At 40.6% G+C, this 19,721-nt stretch overlaps 1 protein-coding gene across 1 annotated transcript; it reads left to right on the plus strand.

Moving 5' to 3' along the window:
• The first annotated feature begins 9,790 nt into the window (after positions 1-9,790).
• Positions 9,791-10,726, plus strand: LOC122115466 (olfactory receptor 10-like). The gene has a single exon (XM_042688952.1). It carries the CDS (start codon positions 9,791-9,793, stop codon positions 10,724-10,726), a length of 936 nt encoding a protein of 311 aa, XP_042544886.1.
• The last annotated feature ends 8,995 nt before the right edge of the window (positions 10,727-19,721 follow it).

Here is a 19,721-nt window from a genome sequence, read left to right on the forward strand (position 1 = left end):
CCCCCCCAAAAATAATAATAATTCTCTAAAGAATGAAGTCAGTATCTCAAAGGAACATGTGATTGCCATTTCCAAAGAACAATGATTAAAGATGGACGGTCATATTTTCAGATTTTAAAACAAGTTAAAGCATAAGGACTCATTTTGAATTAAAAAATACAGTATCAACTTATATTTTAATTAAAAAATCTTTTAAATATAAAAAATAATAATAAATCTTTTTTAAAATAGTGAATTAAGGTGCTGGAAAGAAAGTTACTAACTTCAAGAGCCAACTGGTATACATTTACTTTCTAGAGAAGATTAATAGACAAAGCAACTAAATGAAGAACTTTGCATAGTGCTGGGAGTGTGTATGAGTAGAAGAGTGCTTGCCTAGCATTTGTGAAGCTTTGCCTTTGATCTGTAGGCACACACACACACATACACACACACATACACATCTAAATGTAGAGTAAAACCTAGCACTTACATCATGCAGTATCTTGCAGAATATCAAGGGACTATCATTTTTTAAATGCTTACTTTGGCCCTCTAAAAAGTAACTCTTAGGGCTGGGTGTGGTGATACATGTCTGTAATCCCAGCTGGGAGTCTGGGTAAGAATGTGAGATTCTATTTGGAAAAATAAAAGCAAACAAGACTGGGGATATGGCTCAAGTAGTAGAGGACCTGCCTGGCAAGAACAAGGCCCTGAGTTTAAACTTCTGTGACAAAGCAAAACAAAATAAAAATGGAGTAACTTAACAAATAAGAGCATGGAGCCATGCACAAAGAAGCAGCAGAGACTCTGGGTAGGAGAGAAAAGGAGGCCAATAAAATTTTCCATTATAGATCTCAGTGTGTGTGTGTGTGTGTGTGTGTGTGTGTGTGTGTGTGTGTGTGTGTGTGTATGTGTGTGTGTTGACTGGGACTTGAATTCAGGGCCAAGGCACTAACCCTTGGCTTTTTCACTCAAGGTTAGTGCTCTACCACTTGAGCCCCAGCTCCACTTCTGGCTTTTTGGTGGTTAGTTGGAGATAAGAGTTTCATGGACTTGCCTGCCTGGGTTGGCTTTGAACTGCCATCCTCAGATCTCAGCCAGCTGAGTAGCTAAGATTAGAAGCGTGAGCCACCAGCGCCTGGCAATAGGAATGTTCTTAATACTACTAAAAAGAATATGTTTCAAATGGATATGATAGTAATGTTATTTTATGATATTCGTAACCATAATCAAATGATGAAGAGCTCAGAGACTCACACACTAAAATTTGTACAATACATACATAAATTACACTGAAATAAAATTGAATTAAAAAAAAGAAATTATAACCTCAATACTGCATTTGAAAGGTTGCTCTCTGTGTGATAGAATCCAGACAATGAATTTTGTGGGAGCCTTCACTAGGCTAGATGTAAGGAAGAATTTACAGATCTGAGGGGATTCCCATGAGAGACTATCTAGGAGGTAGTGAGCCCCTTTGTGAAGACTCTGAACAGATCACAATTAGCTGGTAAACAGAATATCCATAAACCAAAATTTGCTGGCAAATCCAATTTTCCAGCTTCTTCCTCCCGTTTCCCTCTCAGGGGTATGTAGCCAGATGCTGACACCACCATGTAATTAGAGTCTGCGAAAAGTTGCACGAAAACAACTTCTGTTCTAAGATGATAGTTATCAGTTTAATAGTAGAGTGCATGTAAACTTGGTTTTTAAATTTCTTTTTTGATGCCAGTCCTGGAGCTTGCACTCAGAGCCTGAGCCCTGTTCCCTGAGCATTCCTTGCTCAAGACTAATGCTCTACCATTTGAGTTACTGCTCCATTTCTGGCTTTTTGGTGGTTAATTGGGGTCTCATAGCCTTTCCTGCCTGGGCTGGCTTCGAACTGTGATCATCAGATCTCAGCCTCCTGAGTAGCTAGGATTACAGGCGTGAGCCACGGGTGCCCAAGAAGAGACATTCTTTTAAAATCTCTTCTGGTGCTCAAATTTCTCTAAAGGGGGATTTAAAAAAAATACTAGTCTATCAGTGTTCCCTGTCATCTATCAACATCTGGTCACCCAGATGTGCCTATCCCAGTATGGGGGATCAGGGGAGGTCCTTTGGATTAATTTCCAGACAAAGTTTATGCAGAGAGCAGAGGGGGAAAATATCAAGGTCAAAATCAAAATCATTTATTTCAGCTTGCTCCAAAAAGCAAGTAGAGCCAAGGTCATGGAGTGAGGGCAATTATGCACCTCCTTCCACTAGGTGGCAATGTTGGATGTCTTTTGATTTTGGCCCTTTTGATCTAATGGTGTTCTGGGCACAGGTATATAGTTTCTGGAGCTGTGCTTCAGGTGTCCTTCGTGGAGTCTACACACCAATCCAGCAACAGATGGCCAGTCAGATTACACAGTGCCCTAAGTCCCTCCATAGTGAGGGATGGACAAAACAATTGGGGAAACTGTGACAGGGTTCATTTGAAACTGTCCCTTGCTCCCCTGCTATCCTTCGGTTTTTCTTCTTTTAATTCTTGTTGCTGGAGAAAGCCCTTTTTCAGATTCCAGTAAACGATCTGTAAGTGAGCAAAATCCATTGTGAGAGCAGGAAAGCTATACCTGTGACTGTTCAGGACCTTGCTCAGTAATGGACTCCCTGTCCATTGCCTTTCTGCACTCTCTTTGTGTTGCTCCCATAAGTGCCCTTTGTATCATCAAACCTCCTACAATGGAGACTTAAGAGTCTCTTTTTTTTCCTCCAGGGACAGATGCAAACAACCCTGTTTCCTTCCTCTAATGTCAGTAACACATCTATCTTCAATCTCAAATACATAGTTGTAAATGTTATCCTTTCGTAGGCTGGTTTATGCCAGCATCACCACCAACACTTGAGTGACACATTGCAGTATGACTTAATATCCACTACGTCAATGAGCAATAGAGATTTGCGGGCGCAGTGTAACTTATGGGATCATTGTCACACACGTAATCTATGAGAGATCAACATGTCATTATGTGCTATATGAGTATGTAGACCAAATAAAAAAATCTATTGTAATATGAAGAAAGTTCCATTAATATCCACATCCTTCTCATATGCAAAATTAAAACCCAGCATAATAACGTCCAACGTTTTTAAAAAATTTCCTTTCATTAGGTGTTCATGGGCATATGTGTAGATTCCTCTCTCTCTCTCTCTCTCTCTCTCTCTCTCTCTCTCTCTCTCTCTCTCTCTCTCTTTCTCTCTCACTCTCTCTTTCTCTCACTCTCTCTAGTTTCCCCCTAAAACGTTTCATACTTGGATCTAAGTCATACCCTGGTCATACCCTGGTGATGGTGCGGAGTAGCTGTGGAACTGTGGAAAACATACTCGAGACCTCTGTGCATGAGCTCCTCCTTCTGTAGAATGGGGGTGATGATGGCAGTGTCCACCACAGCCTGATGGGCCGTGTTACTGTGTGCAGAGTTCTCAGCACAGCGCCTGTATGGATTTGTCTTGACATGACTGCAGCCATCTTGGCTCATAATCACCACTGCTACCTTCACTAATTCTAGCTGTTTTTCTTGAATTATTCATTTCCCAGCACACCACAAATAGAAAAAAAAAGAATTGGTAGAGTTGTCAGTGAGGCTTCGCAACTGGACTGTGGCTCTAGATGTACATCTGACTCTTCAATATTATCTTGAGATGAACTAGTATATGACAGCCAGACGAAGACGCTTGGATCAAAACTCATAAGTACGCCTCTCTTAGTGACACCGAGTGCAAGGATTCAACTGCTTCTTGCTGCTGTACAAAGCATTCCCTATCAATAATATCCTTAATAAATTGTACTCTAGAGATCTAGAGCTCTCAACGTCTCTCTCTTCAGTCTCATGGCACTTGAAGGCAAGTACACACATATATGTCTGAGCTGTTCTGGAACCATCCTGACAGTGTGAATGCTAGAGAGTTTAGCTATTGTTTTTCTTTCATGCAGCGTGTGATTTTACTCCTCATCTTAAAGAAGTATTCCTCTCTGTCATTACTGTACTTAGCATTTTAGGATAGTTACATTTTGTACCAAGAAAAGATCCAGGAAGGTAATAATATTTTAAAATTTCCTGTAATGGTTTTAAGTTCACTGAGTGAAAGATAAGACCACTGCATTTATTATCTGGACAGTGTCTCAGAACAGTGTGGCTCTAAATAGACTTTGTCTTTAAGCTAAAGATAACATTTTCTGCACTTATGCAAAAAGAAGATACAGAGAAAATGTTGGTAATAGATTGCCATGAACTCTTGCTGAATAAACGCCAATTACACACCAGGCACCTCATGTGCGGTGTGTCATTAATCCACAAATAGTTTACATTAACATTGTTTTACCAATGGGGAAAGTGAGCCGTTAGTATGCTTTAAAGCTTAAAGTGTTTAAAAAGTTGTAATCAAGCTGGGCACTGGAGGCTCACACCTGTAATCCTAGCTACTCAGGAAGCTGAGATTTGAGGATCATGGTTCAAAGCCAGCCCGGGCAGGAAGGTCCATGAGACTCTTATCTCCAATAAACCACCAGAAAACCAGAAGTGGTGCTATGCACCTCAAGTGGTAGAGCATTAGCCTTGAGCTGAAGAGGTGAGGGACAGTGCTCAGGTCCAGAGTTCAAGCCCCATGACCAATAAAAATAAAGTTGTAATCAAAAATCTATTTTATCTATATTATATTATGAATTTTTAAGTGAATACAGATAGGTTTATACTACTGATTATATTTATTTATACCAGTATATAGAATAAACGCTTTCTAATGCCTTGGGGAAAGAATAATGCTTTGAAGCTTATTCAGGATGAAAATAGGAGAACTAATACATGAAATATTGTACGTGACACAAACGAAGCATCAAGCACTCCAAAAAGGATCAACAATATACATAAGTGAGAGCATGAGCATGCTCATCTAGAGAAGAGAAAGAGCCAGGGAGGAAAACACGGTAGGCTTCGCATGAGACATGGAATTTGATCTGGTTGATGAAGGGTTATTGGGATAGGGGTCAAAGTAGGAGTGTGAGGAAGCCCAGGCTGGAGAGTTTCATGGGAAACCAAGAAGCTGTTCTAAGGACACTGAAAGACCGGTTTGGTTTGGGCAGAGCACAGTAACTAAAGAGAGCAGAAGACTGCCAGGTAATCATAGGAGAGCCAGTCACTTGACTATAATTGTCCACATCGGGGCACACAAGACTCCAGAGACACAACTGGTAGACAATTCTTTCTTCATGCCATTAAAGAAGCCTATGGCAATGTCCCCAGGGCATGTACAAGGCACCAAGCTCTACCTAAGATGAGGCGGTGACATACCCCAGCTCTATCTGGGGCTCAGTAGGGTGAGCACGGGGAACATGCTGCCGCCACCACTCAGGGTATGAACTTCAACATCCTTGCTGCTGGGGGCCGGAGCTATAAGCAATGATGACCTCTCCAAGACAGGAGCTCTCTAGAAGCCAACAGTCTTGAAAAGGTCTTGCATTTCCTTGAAGCCAATAGAACCGGGAGTGACTATGCTTTTGTTCTTCCTGGGCTTGGGTAAGTACTGCCTGGACAAACAACCTTGGGTTCAATTTTTCAAAGCCAGAAAGAAAGAAAGAATGCATTAGGAAGTTAGCCCTGATTTGTACTCTTGGCATTTCCCCTAAGTGGAGAATACAGAAATGTTAGATTTGGGCAGAAACTATTTTATAATTGATACTCATTCTTGATCACCCATCTACCTATCTACTCAACCAATTGCAAACAGCTTATCAAAACATGATCACCTTTATGGTTTTCTCTTCAATTGAATAAACTTAGGTGCTTGATTCGGCAGCACATATACTAAAATTGGAATGATACAGAGAAGATTAACAAAAAAAGAATAAACTAAGGCAATAATCACTCTTACATAAAGTGTAAATGTTGACATTCACTTAGAAGACTTTCTAAAGCTCAAAACCTAAAATGTCAAAGTCTTATTATGCAAAGCAAATTCAGATATCATAGTCAGGAGACAAAGAATACAGGAATCTTCCTACTTGCTGAAATGAATCCAGGAAGGCTTCTTAGAAGACAAAAGGAGACAATCCATCCTAGATGGAGACAATATTTTGTATAAGATTAGCATTTAAACCATTTATTGATTTAGTCTTCAAATGTCAACCAAAGTTACTTAACTCAGATCTTCATATTATGCTGAAAAACATTTTGAGTGCTTAGGGTAGTCTTGAAGATCACCAAAAATCTGGTTGGGTACGATTGGATAGTGTTTGGTTTCTCATAGTGTGAAAGGAAGAAATATTGAGTCTGTAGAACTTGGTTGTCATGGTGATGGGTGGAAGGATTGTTTGGTGTCTCTGTGGTCTGAGAATCAGGTAATCTTCTAAACAGTCATAAGAGAGCTACAGAAGCATACATAATGGGATACAAAAAAAATCTAGATTCAAATGTGAGGACTCAGAAATGAAAGAGCAATACATATCTTCCAAAGAAGGAACTCACGAGCAAATATACAGGTATAAAGGTGCTGTTTAGACAAAAGAAGGAAATCTGTTGGAACAAGACTAGAAAAAGCCTTGACCTTGAGTTCACCTAGTATTAGGACTCTTTTTGCACAAAAAGTTCCACATAAAAAGACCAAATCCAGCCAACCGCTGGTGGCTCACACCTGTAATCCTAGCTATTCAGGAGGTTGAGATGTAAGGATTGCGGTTCAAAGCCAACCTGGGCAGAAAAGTCCCCATGAGACTCTTATGTCTAATTAACCATTCCAAAATTAGAAGTGGCGCTGTGGCTAAAAGTGTCAGAGTGCTAGCCTTGAGCAAGAGAGGTCAGGGACAGTACCCAGGCCCTGAGATCAAGCCCCACATCTGACAATAAAAAGAGACCAGATCCCTAAGGAGCAGTCGATTGGAGCTGCTACAAGGCTTCCTACTTGCCTAAGGCCCTGGTCAACAGCTGCTCCAGGCCACCCACTGTGCACTTGCAAGTGTCAGCCATTGTAAGACAAACTGTAAGTAGAATAAGTAGGTTGATGTATCTATTTCCAGGATGGAGTCTACACAGAATTGGGTGTTTTTAGAACCAGATGAATGATGTAGGGTGATAAAGACTATTAGGAAGCTGGGAGCTGGTGGCTCACACCTTTGATCCTAGCTACTCAGGAAGCTGAGATCTGAGGATCACGGTTCAAAGCCAGCCCGGGCAGGAAGGTCCATGAGTCTCTTATCTCCAAGCAACCACCAGAAAACTGAAGTGGCGCTGTGGCTTAAGTGGTAGAGCGCTAGCCTTGAGCTGAAGAGCTGAGGAACAGTGCTCAGGCCCAGAGTTCAAGCCCTATGACCCTTCCCCCCACCCCATGACTATTAGGAAGAACCTAGCTGATCAGGTAGATGGAGTGAAAGCTTCGAAATTCCTCTAAAGATGAAAATAGGGGTTGAGGGATGGGGGAGATAGAGATGTGAAAACCCTGGGTGAAGAAATGAGGCAGGGTCTTTACTGAGCAAGTTCCAGGCTTGAGATTCTGCCTGAGTGGTTATTTTTGAGGTGGTATGAAACCTGAGATGAAATGACCTTACAGTTTTCTTCTAAAATATGTGATAAAGTCTATATCATCATTTCTATATAGTATGAGCTTCTACTTGGTAAAACTAACCAAATAGATGTCATTCTCATGTTGAATACTCCTTTATCTTCCGCTATTCAATATTTCAAACTTTTAATTTAATTATCTCTATTCTATATTTGTCCAGCTGAAGCTATAAAGCTGAGTTCAATTTCCCTCTGCCTTGCTATCTTACCCTCCATGACATCTACTTATTAGTTTAGGGCTCTTGTTCCCTTCATTTTACTGACATTATTCTTTTAGTTTTTTTCTTTGTTTGTTTATGGGTTAGCACAGAATCAAACCTGGGGCCTCATGCATGCTAGACGAGTATTATACCACTAAGCCACATTCCTACCCCCTGAACTTACCCTTGGATTAAGATTCTAGAACATAAGCATTCTTCTAAGATTCTGTTCAATGGCAACTACAATTAACACATCTATATGTTTCTATACAAGAGAGCAAAGATGCTTAAAATCTTTGTGCTTCTAAATGAGAATCTGCACAGGTATATTACTACATTCTTGTTGCACAGAAAACAAATATTCCTGAGCATTCACATGTACCAGGCAAGATGTCAGGATGGCAAATGAATTCATTACTTCATTCAGCATCGTCTGTTAGGAGCCTTTCAGTCTTCTGGTACCACACTGAGCAACGGGGATACAGTGGTAAATAAGCAGACCCAGTGAACTGCTGTGCAAGAGTAGCTGTGCAGACAGACGGATGCTACAAGTGTATGCAACACGCTCCTTGTCGCTTCACTGGATTCCCATCATAGTTGGTAACATTTTTATTTCATTGTTTAGTGAGACTCAGGGAAGTAAGTCTTGAGAACAGGAGACTTGGGACGTGATATGGGTGACATTTACAAGTCTGACCATAGATGCTTTCCATCAAGGTGCTCATTCAAACACCATCTTCTGTGAGCTGGGTGTTTATACATAGCGCTAACATTTAGTCTATAAAGTTCGCCTGACCTTAATCTATTCCACAGGGGCATCAATCATGACACAAATCTCTCCTGAAACCACTGGCATAGGATTGAAGCATTGGCAACGCCCTTCCAGTGAAGCAGAGTTAATGAAGACAAATGCATTGATTTGGCACAGTTGCTTATATAAAGTATTGGCGAAATGCTGCTGGCTATTGGTTTTTTAACATTTCAAATGAACTTTTTATATCTTCATTTTCCCCTTGAGAATAATCAAACTTTGAAGGAAAAAAACATTTTTTCTACATATACTACTGACATAGTTTATTAAAATATGTTTGTAGTTAAATCTTAGGTGCCTTGAGGAAATGTTTTTTTATGAGATTTGCAAGAGTCACATGTTTCCTTCAACAAAAGTTAGTTGACATCTACATGCTATGAATGAAAGCAACATATTTTAGCTCCTTCTACATGCTCTGAGGGATGATATTTGTTATGTGTTTGGGCACCTGTACTAAGCCTGAACTCAGAACCTCATGCTCTGACTTAGCTTTTTGCTCAATGCTCTGGTACTCTACCAATTGAGTCACAACTCCACTTCTGCCTTTTTGCTGGGTAGCTAGAAATAGCATCTCTCATATTTGTCTACCTAGGATAGTTTCAAACCCTGATCCTCAGATCTCAACCTTCTGAGTAGCTAGGATTATAGACATTAACCACCAGAGCCCAGCAGATACTAATATTTTTAAACTTCTTGTGGTTCTCTAGCACTCAAGGGTTTGCAGCTGGAGAGGGAGCAAGTATATATAAAAGACGTTCAGGGTGTGAGCAGTGCTGGAGAGAAACTACACAAAGAAGTTTGCCCTACAATGACAATGAACGTATTTGTTGCAAAATACCCCCTGAAGGATCTACACTCATTTCAGTCCTTTGTGAAGATGGTAGTTACTGATGTCCACAGGTTCCAGGGATTAGCTAGCTATTGGTACTGAGTAGAGAGAAGTAGGTAAGAGAACTCTAGGGCCAAACTTGTGGTATCAGTCTCATTGATCTTGGCTTGTAATCTTAGTCAAACACATCATTCACTAGAGCAAGAAGTTGAAAAAACACCCATGAATACAAGTGTAACCTTTCTTAATGTTAGGTTTGACTCACTCATTTGTAATTTTTTCCAGTGCTAAAGATCAAACCCAGGAACTTGCATATACTATGCAAAGTTTTCTAGCAGTGAACTGTACTACATTTCACATGAGAGTTATCTTCTATTTGTGCAGGTGAAAGGCTATGGGAAGTTCCAACAGCAGTTGGGGTGAAGGCTTCCTTCTGGTGGGCTTCTCAGATTGGCCTCAACTGGAGCTCACTTTTTTCGTCTTCATTTCTATTTTCTACTCCTTGACTCTCCTTGGCAACACCACCATCATTGCCCTCTCCCGACTGGACCTTCGGCTGCACACACCCATGTACTTCTTCCTCTCCCACCTCTCCTTCCTGGATCTCTGCTACACCACCAGCACTGTGCCCCAGCTTCTCATCAACCTCCATGGACTCCACAGGACTATCAGCTATGGAGGGTGTGTGACTCAGCTCTTCGTTTTCCTTGCTCTGGCACCCACAGAGTGTGTGCTGCTGGTGGCCATGGCCTTTGACCGCTACGCTGCTGTGTGCCGCCCACTCCACTACACGACCATCATGCACCCGGTTCTCTGCCAATCACTAGCTATTGCCTCCTGGGTGGTAGGCCTTGTGAATTCTATGATTCAGACCAGCCTCGCGATGGCCATGCCTATCTGTGGCCATCAACTGAATCACTACTTCTGTGAGATGCCTATATTCCTGAAGTTGGTTTGTGAGGACACAGGAGGAACAGAGGCCAAGATGTTTGTGGCTAGAACCATCATCTTGGTCTTTCCTGCAGCTCTGATCCTAGGCTCCTATGCACAGATTGCCAGAGCAGTGCTGAAGATCAAGTCAGTGGCTGGGCGCAGAAAGGCCTTTGGAACTTGTGGGTCCCACCTTGTGGTGGTTTCTCTGTTTTATGGCTCAGGTATTTACACCTACCTCCAGCCCATCCACAAGTATTCTGAGAGCAAGGGGAAGTTTGTTGCCCTTTTTTATACTATAATCACCCCTATGTTCAATCCTCTGATTTATACCCTGAGGAACAAGGATGTGAAAGGGGCTCTGTGGAAGGTATTGGGGAGAGACAGAGACTTGGGGTAGGAGGAGAGATTGGTTATCATACGGCTTGTAGCCTGAAACCCACTCAGTGTTTTTGTTTTGTTTTTGTTGTGTTTATTTTTGAAGTCTATTGGTTCCTAGAAAACAGCCCTCAGAATACTTCAGGGGCTTTAGGGATTTATTGCCTTTCTTTGTTGGAAGGCGAAAATGGGATCTTGGGATGCTTTGTAAGTATCCATGATCATTTTACAAGGAGTCAGATGATTCATATCAGCATTTTCTACACAATGGGCTTGGCAAGAAGGTATATTCCAGCCCCCAGTGGAACACAGCGATGAGTTCAGGCAGTGCTGAGAGTGAGGGAAGACAAGTAAGTTCGACAACACCATATTCAATGATTTCCAATGTGTGTCCACAAAGGCAGCCATGCACCCAAGTGAAGAGGATGTTAATCTAATGCTGGCTTTCTAAGTTATTGTGACTTTGGCAACATCTGTCCATATGGCAAAGCCTGTTTCTTAGTTCTCCAATAACCTCCCAGCCTTTTTATAGTTAGTTTAGTTTACTTGGAGAAAATAAGGAGATCATGGTCAGACATAGATCATGGAGCATATACATTTTTAGATGTATCTACTCATGTTTATTGAATCATTTTTAGTTTTGTTACACTTCTTACTTATTCATGATTGAACTGTCTGAAAATATTTAAGTAACTAATCTAAGATAATATAGACAATTAGGTTGCACAGTAACCATGAATCTCACTTTTACTTCCATTCTGCCAATTCCCATGTTCTTTATATGAAAATTTATTTTTAACTTTTTCCTTCCTTCCTTCCTTCCTTCCTTCCTTCCTTCCTTCCTTCCTTCCTTTCTTTCTTCCTTCCTTCCCTTCTTTCTCTCCCTACATCCCTCTATTTCTTTCTCTCTCCCTCTTTCTTTCTTCTTCCTTCCTTCTTTCTTTCTTTCCCCTTATTCTTTTTTGATGGTACTGACATTGAGCCCTTTTTGCACCAATATCTATCTATCTATCTACCTGTCTGTCTGTCTGTCTGTCTGCCTGCCTGCCTGTCTGTCTGTCTGTCTGTCTGTCTATATTGGGTTTGAACTCAGTGCCTTGTGTTCACTTGTTTGTTCAACTAGCCCTTTGCCTTCAGTCTTGATTTTTGCTAGTCATTTTGGAGAAGCAATCTGATGCCTAGCCTCAAACTACAGTTCTCCAGATCTCATTCTCTTGAGTAACTAGGATTCTATATATAACCCACTAGCACCCAGGTGAGCTGGCTGTTTTTCAGATAGAATCTTACTTTCTGCCCAGGCATCCATCTATTTCAGGCCCTCTGTCATACTTGAGATAATGGGCACATGCTACCAGGTCCAAATTGTTTTCTTTTGTTAGGGAGTATTATGATTGTTTTTCCTGCTGGCCTAGAACCATGATACACTTGACCTCAATCTCACATGTATCTGGGATCATAGCTGTTTAACACAGTGTCCCACTATGTGCTGAGGAGTTTTATGTATACTCAGGCTGCCCTTCCACCACAAGCACCCCAATCTCAGCCTCCCACGTGGCTCAAATTAGCTAGAAAAAGAAAGAACATTTCTTGCTTGTCATGCATAAAGACACCACTTTGTAGAATTTTCTCTTCCCCTTGCTCTACTATTCTATTGACAATAGTCTTTCAGATTGCTGTGTAATGTCCCAATGTCCCTGGTTTCTGTGTAAGCCAAACAGCTCTTTAGAGGCTACCAATTTGTGACCTCCAGACACATACAGTCAGACTTCTCTTGCCTCTAAATTAACTGTACCGAAGAACATCAGGTATAGAAAATGTATAATGTTCTAGTTTTTTCAAGTATGTGACTGACATCTTTATTTTAGCTAAAATATTTGATTAAGTCTTCTACAATGACATATATTGATATATTTACATGACTCATACACAAATGTTTATAGCAACTTTATCCATGATAAGGATGAATATGTGGAAACTATCCAGATGCTCATCAGTAGATGAATACAACAAACTGTGGTCTATACATGCAGTGGAATGTTATTTGGTCTTTAAAAACATGACAAGAGCTGGGCACTGGTGGCTCATGCCTATAATCCTAGCTATTCAGGAGGCTGAGATCTGAGGATCGCTGTTCAAAATCAGCCTGGGCAGGAAAGTCCATGAGACTCTGATCTCCAATTAACCACCAGAAAACCAGAAGTGATGCTGTGGTTCAAGTGCCTTGAGCTGAACAACTCAAGGACAGTGCCCAGGCCTAGAGTTCAAGCCCCACAACTGACAAAAAATATTTTTTAAAAACATGACAAGATGCTACATGGTACTCTGGTAAAATCAACTTGTTATGTAAAAACATAATTAAAGCATGATACTAGGTTAAATAAGACAATATTTGCCATATCCAAAAAGTCCATTAATATGAAATTCCAGTTCAACGCAGAATAGCCTCAAATATACCAAAGAACACATTAAGGAGGCAAAGGAAAACCAACTGATAATGAAAACTAAAAAACTTTTTTTTTTATAAAAAGACTGAAGAAGATATTAGATTGGGTTGGCTGAACTAATATTGTAGAAATAGCTACAGTATGAAAAATAATCTACAGATTGGGTACAATTCCCCATAAAATTTACAATGTAATTCTTCACAGATATAGGGAAAGAAATCCTAAAATTAGCACGGAAGCATGAAAGACATTCAATACCTAACACAAATCCATGCAAAACAAACAAACAATGTTAAATTATACTACAGAGTCATAAGTAACCATGCCAGCATGGCACTGGCATAAAAACAGAAATACAGATAAACATACGAGAAAATACCCACAAATAGACCCATAGAACCATAACCATCTAATTTTTGAAGAAGGTACAAAAATACATGTGAAGGCCAGGAGCCGATGGCTCATGCCTGTAATCCTAGCTATTCAGGAGGCTGAGATCTGAGGATGATGGTTCAAAGCCAGCCTGGGCAGGAAATGTCATGAAACTCTTACCTCCAATAAACTATCAGAAAACCAGAAGTGGTGCTATGGCTCAAGTGGTAGAGCTTTAGCCTTGAGCTGAAGGGCTGAGGGACAGTGCTCAGGCCCAGAGTTCAAGCCCCATGACTGACAAAAAAAAAATACATCTGAGAGAAGACAAGTCGTGTTAGGGAAACTAAATATCCATATATAGAAGACTAAAACTATATCCTTATCTCTCACCCTGTTAAAAAAAATTGCTCAAACATCTTATTTTTTTTAATTAAAAAAATTTTTTTTGGGTACAGTTGTAGGGCCTGAACTGGGCCTGGGCACTGTCCCTCAACTCTTCAGCTCAAGGCTAGTGCTCTACCACTTGAGCCACAGCACTACTTCTGGCTTTTTTCTTTTTGCTTATGTGGTGCTGAGGAATCAAACCCAGGGCCTCATGCATGCAAGGCAAGCACTCTACCACTAAGCCACCTTCCCAGCCACTGATCAAACATCTTAATATAAGACCCGAAACCTTGAAAGTTATAGGATAACATGGGGAAAGCACTGGAATATATAGGTGCAGACCACAACCTTCTGAAAAGGACTCCATTACCTCAGGTTATCAGAGCAAGAACTGACAAATGAGGCTGCTTCAATTTAAAAGGCTTCAGCACATAAAGGAAATGGTTACCAGGATGTAGAGAGAGCCTACAGAATGGGAAAACAAAACTTTGTCAGAGGTTCATTTGACAGGTGAATAATCAGAATATAAAGAGCTCCCAAGTTAAGTTCCCAAACAACAAATAATCCAATTAAACAAGGGACAGATGAATTGGACAGCTCAGAAAAGAATTATCCCAAAGCCCATAAATACAGAAAGAAATGTTAATTATCTTTAGCTGCATCATCTTTAGCTATAAAGAAAAGATATATCAAAACATTAAGATTTCATGTCACCTCAGACAGAATATCAAAGAAAGAAAGAACAAATGCTGGCAAGCATGTGAATTACTGCAGTCACTGGGAAAATCAGTATAGAAGTTCATCAAACCTGCAATCCCAGCTTCCCAAGAGACTAAGACCCTGTGGATAAGGATTGCCTTCAAGTCAGGGTCGAAAAGCCTAATTAAAAAACTAACATCTGGGGCTGGGAAGGTGGCTCAATGGTAGAGCGCTTGCCTTGCACGCATGAGGCCCTGGGTTCGATTCCTCAGCACCACATAAGCAGAAAAAAAAAGTGGGAAGTGGCGCTGTGGCTCAAGTGGTAGCATGCTAGCCTTGAGCTGAAGAGCTGAGTACAGTGCTCAGGCCCAGAGTTCAGGCCCCACAACCCGACCAAAACAAAAACAAAAACCAAAAAACAAAAAAGAAACAAACAAACAAAAAACTAACATATGAGGGCTGGAAAGGTGGCTCAGTGGTAGAGCACTTGCCTTGCAGGCATGAGGTCCTGGGTTCAATTCCTCAGCACCACATAAGCAAAAAGAAAAAAGCCGGAAGTGGCGCTTTGGCTCAAGTGGTAGGGTGCTAGCCTTGAGCTGAAGAGCTGAGTACAGCGCTCAGGCCCAGAGTTCAGGCCCCACGACCAGACACACCCCCCCAAAAAAAAAAACCTAACATATTAAATATTGTATGTGACACCAAAAAAGTCAAGCACTCCATCAAGGAAATAAATATTCAGCTAGATCAACAATACACATAAATGAGAGCATAAACATGGTATGAGAAGTCCAGAGATAGAAAAGATTCCAAGCAGGGAGAGCAGAAGAATGGAATTTGATCTGGTTGATGAAGGGTTACTAGGATAGGGGTCAAAATAGGAAGTGTGAGGAGACCCAGGCTGCAGAGTTTCATGAGAAACCAAGAAGCTGTTCTAAGGACACTGAAAGACCGGTCTGGTTTGGGCAGAGCACAGTAACTAAAGAGAGCTGAATACTGCCAGGTAATCATAGGAGAGCCAGTCACTTGACTATAATTGTCCACATTGGGGCACACAAGACTCCAGAGACACAACTGGTAGACAGTTCTTTCTTCCCCAGGGCATGTGTAAGGTACCAAGCCCTACCTAAGGTGAGGAGGTGTCTGAGAATACCCAAGCTCTGGGGCTCTGTAGAGTGAGCATGGGGAACATGCTGCCACCACCACCCCACCCAGGGTATGAACCTCAGCAGCCTTGCTGCTGGGGGCCAGAGCTATAAGCCACGATGACCTCTCCAAGACAGGAGCTCTGAGTCAAAGCTCTTGTCCACCCTGAAGAAATCTCTTTAGAGGCCAACAGTCTTGAAAAGGTCTCACATTGCTTTGAAGCCAATAGAACCAGGAGTGACTATGATTTTATTCTTCCTGGGCTTGGGTGAGTACTTCCTGGAAGAACAACTCTGGGTTCAAGTTTTCAAAGCCAGAAAAAAAAGAAAGAATCCATTAGGAAGTTAGCCCTCTTGGCATTTCCCTAAGTGGAGAATGTTAGATTTGGGCAGAAACTGTTTTATAATTGATACTCATTCTTGATCACCCATCTGCCTATCTACCCAGCCAATCACAAACATGATCAAAACATGACCACTTTATATCTTTCTCTCCAACTGAATAAACTAAGGCAATAATTTTCTTACATAAAGTGTAAATGTTGACATTCACTTGGAAGACTTTCTAAAGCTCAAATCCTAAAATGTCCAAGTCCTATTATGCAAAGAAAATTACAGATATCATAGTCAGAAGGCAAAGAACACAGGCATGTTCCTAGTTGCTGAAATGAAGGCTTCTTAGAAGAGAAGACAAAAGGAGACCATCCATCCTAGATGGAGACAATATTTTGGGTGAGGTTAGTATTTGAACTATTTATTGGTTCAGTCTTCAAATGTCAACCAAAATTACTTAAATCAACCTTCATATTATGCTAGAAAACATTTGGAGTGCTTAGGGTAATCTTGATGATCACCAAAAATCTGGTGGGGAATGACTGGACAGTGTTTGGTTTCTGATAGTGTGAAAGGTATGGTGTCTACATCAAAGAACGTTGAACCTGTAGAACTTGGTTGTCATAGAGATGGGTCGAAGGATTGTTTGGTATCTGCATGGCCTGAGAATCAACTCATCTAAACAGTCATAAAGAGATACAGAAGCAGACTTAATGGGATACAAAAAAAATCTAGATTCAAATCTGGGAGATGAGAGAGCAATACATATTTTCCAAAGAAGGAACTCACAAACATTACACAGTTGTTAAGGTGGTGCTTAAGCAAAATAAATGGAATATATGGAGCAGAGCCAGAAAAACCCTTGACCGTGAGATCACCTGATATTAAGACTCTGTACAGCAGACGAAAATAACAGATCCCTAAAGAACAGGACACCCTCCAGGTCTCCCTGAGTGAAAAGAAGTGGAGCTGCTACAGACTTCCTCCCTGTCTAAGGACCTGGCCAATAGCTTCCCTCATGCGACACACTGTGCACCTGCATGTGTTAGCCATTATTTACGCACTAACCCTATCAGTGTGAGTTCATAGGTGATTTGTTTCCAGGATGGAGACCACGGAGAATTGAATATTTTCAGAACTAGATGAATGATGTAGAGCAATAGTAAGCAAAGACTCTTAGTAAGAACTTAGTTTATCTGATAGACAGAGTAGTAAAAGAAATCCTGAAGACACAAGTAGGGACTGGAGATGAGGAAAATAGATACGAAACTATGGATGAGGGAATGAGGCATGGCCTTTACTACACCAGTTCTAGGGCTGAGACTCTGTATTGGCTGGTCATTATTGACATGTTGCAAGACCCTGGGAAGAAATGACCTCGGTTTCTTTCCAACCTAAAGTGATAAAGTTTCCATATCATTATGACGATCAATTCTTACATTACATTTGATAAAATCAGTGAAGTGGGAACTACTCACATGTTGAATTTTATCATATTTGTTATTCAATTTTGCCCTCCCATTATATATTTGTCCTGCAGAGACTTTGTGGTTGAGTCCAACTTTTCCTTCTGCCTTGCTCTCTTACCCAATTTAGTATCTACTTATTGGGTCAAGTCTTCTGTGTCATCCATCATATTGAAATTATTTTGGGATTAACATTCCAGTGTTTTCCTATAATCATTCTTCCAAGATTTTGTTCAATTGCAAACACAATAAGCATATCTATATGCTGTTATAAAAGAGAGCAGAGATGCTTCATAAAAGAGAGCAGAAATAGTTCAAATCTTTGGACTACTAAATGAGAACCTATGCAGATGTATTACTATGTTCCTGTTGTATAGAAAACAAATATTTTTCAACATTCACATGTATCAGACAAATGAATTCATGAATTCATTCAACATCCTATGTTAAGACCTTTTCATTCTTCTGGTACCACACTGAGCAATGGGGATACAATGGTAAAGAAATTAAGCAGAGCCGGTTGAACTGCTTTTAAAGAACAGTGATGCAGACAGACCAGTGCACGTCACACACTCCTTGTCACTTCAGTATGTATCTGAGCACTGAAATGTCATCATAGTTGGTGAATTGTTTTTATTTCACTGTTTAGTGATTTGAGACTCAGGGAAGTGAGTGTTGAGAACGGAAGACTTGAGAGGTGACATAGGTGTGATGTAGAAGTCTGACTATGGACTTCATAAGTTGATGATGTCCAGTAAGGTGCCGTCTTCCTTGTATTGAGTATTTATGCATAGGCACTGACAGTCTATAAAATAGCCTGTTCTTGTTCTATTCCACAGAGGCATCCTCTTGACACTGGAATCCTAGAATCACTGATGCAGGGTCGAAGCATTGACAACCTTCCAGCAGAGTTAATGAAGAGGAATGCATTAGTGTGACACAATTACTGACATTGAGTGCTGGTGACATTCTATCAGTTACTGGGTTCTTCTCTTCATTTCTGACTAACTTGTTGACATTCTCTTCATATACCATTGACATAGTTTATGAAAGTATGTTTGTAGTTAAATCTCAGGTGCCTTGAGGAAATAAAATTTGAAGAGCCAAATGTTTCACTCAACAAAAGTTATTTGATATCTACAGACTATGAATGTTTCCCTCACCAAAAGTTATTTGATATCTACAGACTATGAATGTTTCACTCACCAAAAGTTATTTGATATCTACGGACTATGAATGAAAGAAACATTAATTTGCCACAGTTTACGTGCCATCAGGAAAAATATTAATATTTTTAAATGCACGGTTCACAGCCCGAGTGGGAGAAGACATGTAAATGACTTTCAGCATGTTGCTAGTGCTAGAGAGAAACTGCACAAAGAAGTTTGGGCTCCAGAGGTGAGAACAATTCTTCCTGGTGAACAATTCTTCCAGATGAATTTATAAGTTGGGTCAAAAAATGGAGGCAATTTCAAGTCTGATAATGAACATATTTGTTGCAAATTATTTCCCCCCTGAAGGATGGTTCTATCCTTAGTCCTCGGTGAAGATAGCAGCTGCTTATGACCAGGGCTTCTGGGATTGGCTCACCATGCTCACCAAGCAGATAGAAATATTAGAACCCAGGGGCCAACTTTGTGGTAGCAGCCTGGTTAGTCCTGGTTCCTAATCTTAGTGAAATACTCCACTTACTAGAGTAAGAAAATGGGGGGGGGGGAATAGAAAAAAAACTAATGCTGTACTTTTCTATGTTTGCTTTTATTAATTTATTAATTTCTATATTTCAATGCTAGATAATCCGTACTACACAATTCCTTGAGCAGAAAGCTACATTCCAGGTCTACATTATCTGCTTAAAATCAGTTTGCTCATTACTTCCTTGTATCTTTACCTTAGTGCTGGAACAATGGTAATATATCATCTCAGTCTCAGATAAGGAAGCATCTGATCTATAGGACTCAGTGATTTGCATAACATCATGAAACAAACAAATGAGGTTACATCATCCTAGTCCCGTGTTCAGTCCTCTATAGCAGAGATGAGAACACTGGACATATAACTAAATAGCAAAAATAGAAAATAAACCTGTGATTTGGGGACACAGGTTGAATATTTAGAATAGTGCTTTAACCCATATTTTTCAAGACGTATTCTTCTGTTTGTGCAGGTGAAAGGCT

This window comes from Dipodomys spectabilis, unplaced genomic scaffold (assembly GCF_019054845.1).
Source record: "Dipodomys spectabilis isolate Male_0828 unplaced genomic scaffold, ASM1905484v1 ptg000119l, whole genome shotgun sequence".
Classification (NCBI taxonomy): domain Eukaryota; kingdom Metazoa; phylum Chordata; class Mammalia; order Rodentia; family Heteromyidae; genus Dipodomys; species Dipodomys spectabilis.